Genomic DNA, 6000 nt, shown 5'->3' with positions numbered 1-6000 from the left:
GGAAATGATGCAATCTTAGGACTCCCCGAGCCATGAAAAAAAGAGGTTCCAGATCTCCCAAAGGAAAGATAAACAGCAGGTTCAGCTTGCGGTGCTCACCTGGGTCTTGGAGAGAGGGGCAACACACGTTCAGGCCCAAAAGGAGGGTGATATGGATAGCTTCAGGATGACGAGGTATGGAACTGTGGGGCTATAGGAGCACCTCCTGCTCGAGAAAGGATGCCTTTTGGGCCAAGGCCGTAGCATCCTAAGGGAACAAGGGGCACCCCCCCCCAACTCCACAAAGGAGCAGCTTCCAAGCCCCCAGGGCTCAGCTCTGTGGATGCTTGTAAGATGACGGTTCTCCAGGCTTTGTTTTGCTTGGTTCCCCCCCCCCCCCCGTTTATTATTTTTTAAAACCAACAACTGTTCCGTAATTTATTGAACTCATTTGCAAAATATGCTAATCTAAATAAACTTAATTTATTGAAGAACTCCCACGAGTGCTCGTGCTCCTTTTGAGAGAAGGAATTGCTGGGGGGGGGCGGGGGGCGGGGAGGCGGATATTTGGCGAGACCCAAAGGCAGCCTAATCCCCAGCCCTGAGCAGGCAGAGCAAAAAACACACTGGCCGGCAGGGAAGAAACCACCGCACCCCTCTGCCCATTCTCATAATCCATGCGCCAATTAAAATGGTGTATGCAAACTTGCAACGGTTTCTGCTGGGGCGCCTCTACAAGCCCCTTAGGAATGGGTTCCTGGCGTGGTCTGAAGTCGCAGAGAGCCAGCACCTTGGCTGGAGCAAAGCAGGTCCGAGAATCAGATGCACAACACCTTGGGCCCCATGGCCAGAGATAAATATGAGAAAATACAGTACGATGGCATCTGACATGGGGGTTCGGTTCCAAGGGTTCGTGTGCACATGAAAATGGCATACACTCAAACCTTTGAGCCTGCCCCACAGCTAGCAAGGGGGTGTGGAAGAGCGTCTTCCCAGGGTCTGCATACTGCGCGGGCCTTGCCCATCGAGCAAGGCAGAGAGCTTAAAAGCTCTTCCCACGTTGAGGAACCCCAAGCAAACCCAGGGCAAAAAGAGTTTTTAAACTCTCTTGCCTTGCTTGGATTTAACTTGCACAATTCCAACCCGCTGGCCTCCAAGTCCATGTGCCTGGAACTGTGCAACTTAAACACGCCTGAATAATAATAATAATAATTTTATTATTTATACCCCGCCCATCTAGCTGGGTTTCCCCAGCCACTCGATTCATCCTGCCAGTAAAAAACGAGAGGAGGAAAACAAGAAAGCGAGACGCACTTCTTTAAGCAAACAAGCCCTTTTATTGCATCAGGATGTAGGCGGTGGCAAACTTAAGGACATGAAATGCAAACGTCGGGGTTTGTTTGGGGGGGGGACAATGGCAAATCGTCGCAATTCCTGGTTCAGCCCACGAAATAGTAAGCATATACAAAGTGTCCCAAACGAAAATTAAATTAAAACATTAAAACAACAAGTACAGCTATAAAATACGGCAGGGTAGAATTTAGTAGGGTTAGAACTCACACCAAACGCTAATAAGGATAACTGAAGCCACACCTGGAGGAACAAAACACACACACACAGAGAGGGAGATCCTTCATTTGAATTTCAGAGAGCTGCTCCTTTGCGGAGGTGTGAGAACGTCCCAGAGGGTGGTCTCTGGCAAAGGGAATGGTTTCCTTGAAACCTCCTGCAGGTAGGAGAGCTCGCTCCCCCTCACCAGCAATATTATAAAGTAAGGCACTAGGGTTTTACAGCAATTACCCAAGGGGAAAAGTTGAGCAGAACCGAGGCTGGAACCCAGAACTTGCTTCCTGGCTTCTGCAAGTCTGTCTATCATCAAGATCCAGGTCCCCGCCCTGGATCTTAGGAACGATCTCCCTGCAGGCACCGAGGTTTGCATCCGTGTGGGAGGAAGGCATCGCGTGAGTGAGCTCCCTTCCTCGGACCAAGGACAAAGAGCAAGCAAAACAAGGAAACTCCGTGGGAGGAGCTGACTCTGGTGAAAGGTGCGGGCTCAGGTGACTCTCCCTGGGGAAAAGTGAGGAGGACAACATTTCACTTGTACACCCCGGGTTCATGGCCTGCAAAGGAAGGAACCCGGGGAAGAAAGGTGGCAGGGGGCTGCTGAGGTAGACTCCAGCAACAACCAATACACGCAGGGGCAGAGCCAGGAACCAGGGCCGGTGCTAGGTTTTTTTGCACCCTAGGCGAGAAGTTCCAGAGGTGTGCGGGGAGCGGCAGAGAAGCGGCAGCGGCAGAAGGGCGAGCGGGGCCTGCCAGCCAGCGTCATCAGCAGGGTCTTGCAGGCTGCAGCGGAGCAGAGAGTGGGAGGAGGCAGCCCTGCTCCCAGGCTCGCGCTCCCAGCGATCCCCGTGCGCCTCCGGAGCTTCGCGCAGTTTGCGGCAGCCTGGGGCTGCCTCTACTGAACAGCTGAGAGGCGCGGCGAGGCGGCCCCAAGCTCGCGCTCCGGGCGCGAAGCTCCGGAGGCGCGCAGGGGGAGCGTGAGCCTAGGGCCACCTCACTGCGCCTCTCAGCTGTTCAGTTGAGGCGGCCTCAGCCTCCCACTCCCCACGCAAAGCTCCGTAGGCGCGCTTCTCCATAGGCGCCCTTCTGCCACTGCCGCTTCTCTGCCGCTCCCCGTGCACCTCCGGAACTTCTCGCCGGGAGCGCGAGCCTGGGGCCGCCTCGCCCGCCTTTCAGCTGTTCAGAGGAGGCGGCCCCAGGCCCGCACTCCCCGCGCGCCTCCGTATAGCGGCCTGAGGCAGCCCCAGGCAGCACCAGCGGGCAGCCTGGTCAGCGCCCCCTCCATTTTGGCGCCCTAGGCCGTGGCCTAGTTCGCCTTAATGGAAGCGCTGGCCCTGCCAGGAACCCTGACCTGTTGACCTGATCAAGACACAAACCGTGTAGCGGTGAGAAGCATATGAGCCACACCCCAGAGCAGTGCTTCTCAGACTTGGGTCCCCAGCTGTGTTTGGGCTACAACTCCCCTCATCGATGACCACTGGTCCTGCTAGCTAGGGACGACGGGAGTTGTAGTCGAGGGCCAGCTGGGGACCCAAGTTTGAGAAACCCTGCCCCACAACGACTGATCTCGCAGAGCCAGTGCCCCCACCCCTCTCTCTCTCTAGCAGCAGAGGTGAGCCGTTCTGCATTCGTCCCGCCTTGCGGAGGCATCCCGTGCGCCCCCATTGGCTGGCTCCACTTGATTGGCTGCTCTGGGGTGCTGCTTGCTTACCTGGCCCCTGTGTCTGAATGAGCTTCTCAATCTCTGCAAAGCACCCCTGCAGGATTGGCCCGGCAGACTTTCTTGCCAGGGGCAAAGCTAGGCTTTTATTTCACCCGGGGCAAAGACTCAGTTTGGCAAAAAAAAAAACCCCGCTGCGCTGGGGGCCTCAATGCTGACCCTCTGGAGGCTTCATCTGGGGCAAAAAACCTGGCTAGTTGCCGCCCAGCTACAGCTCTGGCCTTGCTCACACGTTTGGGGCCACCTGAGGTTATTTTGCAGATTGTCACACACTGTGCGAAGAGCTGCAGGTGGCGTCTGTTTAAGGCTAAACGCTTAGAAAAGCAAGAGGCATGTGAGCCAACACCTTGGGCTGCCTGGTGGGCCCCTGAAGGTTGCATAATATTTCTCGGGAGGCAAGAAATAGGCTTGAGAGGAAGAAGAGGGAGGGTCTCCCCACCGCCCCACGGCAGGCTGCTCACGGGAAGGAGACGCCTTTCCAAGTGGAACGATGCAACAAGAGCGTGGCGCAGATCCTCTCTCGGAAGCAAACCGGGGCTGGAACGTCCCTTGGGTGGCAAAAATAATTCCCCAAGGCTTCTGGAGGGATTCCGGGGCAAGGAGAGGTCTCTGTTTGCATTGCCCCAGAGAAAACTGGGCCTAGACAGCAAGGAGGCCAGAGTCAGGTTGAAAGCCCCCCCCCCCGAGAGCAGTTCCTGGGTCAGAGAGAGACACAAAGCCAAGACCCACCCAGCAGAGCACAACACAGTCGGCAGATTTGTCCCCCCCCCCATCCACCCCCCCGCCCCTTGGCCTCAGTAAAAGGGGCCTGGGTTAATGGTGCTCATTTCAGGAACTCCCGCCCAATAAACCAGGGTTGGTCCAGAGCAGGCACCCCCAAACTTCGGCCCTCCAGATGTTTTGGACTACAATTCCCATCTTCCCCGAACACTGGTCCTGTTAGCTAGGGATCATGGGAGTTGTGGGCCAAAACACTTGGAGGGTCGCAGTTTGGGGGTGCCTGGTCCAGAGGCACATTGAGGGCAGGAGAGGGGGGGGAAACGTGGCTCTCTGAAAGGAAGAGCAAAACAAAAACAAAACAAAAAAAAGCAAGGATCCTTCTTTCGCTGTAATAAATAAGAATAATTTAACCAGCAGCACAGAGAGGAAAGTTGGAAAGGGGTTGTGGGTGGAGGTGGGGGGAGAGAGGAGGGAAGGGGCGTTTATGGGTGCTGATCTGAAATGCTTAGCCTGGACCACTTGCGCTTCCCCGTTTCCCGCCTGGGAGGGTCCCGATCCTTGCAGGAGCCAAGGAGGGGCGTGGAAGCGCCAGCACTGGGTCTTCAGCAACCTCGCAGTCGGCTCCAAGTCTTGGGGACACCTTTGGGGTGTCCGTCTGGCTCTGCCATCGTCCCTCCCCTCCGGGGGGGGGGCTGGAGGAGGGGAGACCTGCTCCTTGATGCTCTGCCAGCCGCCCCGACATCTCACAGGTGGCAGGAGTGGACAGGGTGGGCGAGAAAGAGAAGGGGCTCAAAACGGAAGGAAGGAAGGAAGGAAGGAAGGAAGGAAGGAAGGAAGGAAGGAAGGAAGGAAGGAAGGAGGGGCGTCCTGGGGGGGCGTGGCAGGGAGATTCCTGCTACTTCCTGAGCCTCAGGCTCTCGAGAACGAGGCGCTTGTGCTTGGGGTCCATCATGCCAGCTTCTTCCAAGTCCTCGTCGGTGATGTCGCTGCAGGGAGCAGAGAAAGAGATTCAGGGCCCAGAGACCAGGAGGTTTGGTGGATAGAAGACCCGTGTCCACTGCGCCCCAAGATCCCAGAAAGGTCGGAGGACCCCCTGGTTCATGACTCAAGGGCCCCTCTGGGCAGGAGCCTCTCCCCATACAAACCTGCCTGGACCTTGCGATCATCCCCTTGTGAGGTCCTTCTCCACGGAAGGAACAGACAGAGGTGGTAACATGAGAAACGGGGCCTATCCAGTGGTGGCTCCGTTTGCGGAATGCTTTCCCCAGGAAGGCTTGCCTGGCACCATCATTACATATCTTCAGGCGCCAGGCAAAAACATTCTATGTCCAGGGCGGCTGTCTACCAGCTCCATCTGGTACACAGGCTGAGAGTCTACCTGACCACGGACTCTCGCTTTGCTTTTGGAATGGACTTCTGGAACGGAATAAGTTTGAGAATCAAGGTACCACTGTAATGTGAACTGCAGTCGAGGGCAGCTATCTACCCTACCTGCCTGTGTGCTGTCTCGCCAGAGTGGTGCATGCTCTGGTTATCTCCCGCTTGGACTACTGCAATGCGCTGTATGTAGGGCTACCTTTGAAGGTGACCCAGAAACTACAATTAATCCAGAATGTAACAGCTAGACTGGTGACTGGGAGTGGCTGCTAGGACCTTCCAAGCTCAATTCAAAGTGTTGGTGTTGATCTTGAAAGCCCTCAACAGCCTCAGTCCAGTATACCCGAAGGAGCGTCTCCACCCCCATCGTTCTGCCCGGACACTGATGTCCAGCTCCAAGGGCCTTCTGGCGGTTCCCTCCCTGCGAGAAGTGAGGTTACAGGGAACCAGGCAGAGGGCCTTCTTGGTAGTGGCGCCCGCCCTGTGGAACACCCTCCCATCAGATGTCAAGGAAATAAACAACTATCTGACTTTTAGAAGACATCTGAAGGCAGCCCTCTTTGGGGACGTTTTTAACGTTTGATGTTTTATCGTGTTTTTAATGTGCTGTTGGGAGCTGGCCAGAGTGGCTGGGGGGGCAG

The 6000-nt window shown here is 55.9% G+C and overlaps 1 protein-coding gene across 3 annotated transcripts in view; it reads right to left on the bottom strand.

The window, feature by feature from the left end:
- Positions 1-1296: 1296 nt before the first annotated feature.
- INPPL1 (inositol polyphosphate phosphatase like 1) overlaps positions 1297-6000 on the bottom strand; it is an 84287-nt gene continuing 79583 nt past the window's right edge. For all 3 annotated transcript variants that reach the window (XM_060273963.2, XM_060273962.2, XM_088668484.1), the window contains one exon: positions 1297-4968. In XM_060273963.2, coding sequence (XP_060129946.1) covers positions 4878-4968 — 91 coding nt within the window. In that variant the 3' untranslated portion in view covers positions 1297-4877. The remainder of the gene's footprint in view (positions 4969-6000) is intronic.

The sequence above is a fragment of the Zootoca vivipara genome, chromosome 4, assembly GCF_965207765.1.
Source record: "Zootoca vivipara chromosome 4, rZooViv2.hap1.1, whole genome shotgun sequence".
Lineage (NCBI taxonomy): Eukaryota > Metazoa > Chordata > Lepidosauria > Squamata > Lacertidae > Zootoca > Zootoca vivipara.
The sequence above is the reverse complement of the archived record's forward strand: the minus strand, read 5'-3'. Positions and strand labels throughout refer to the sequence as shown.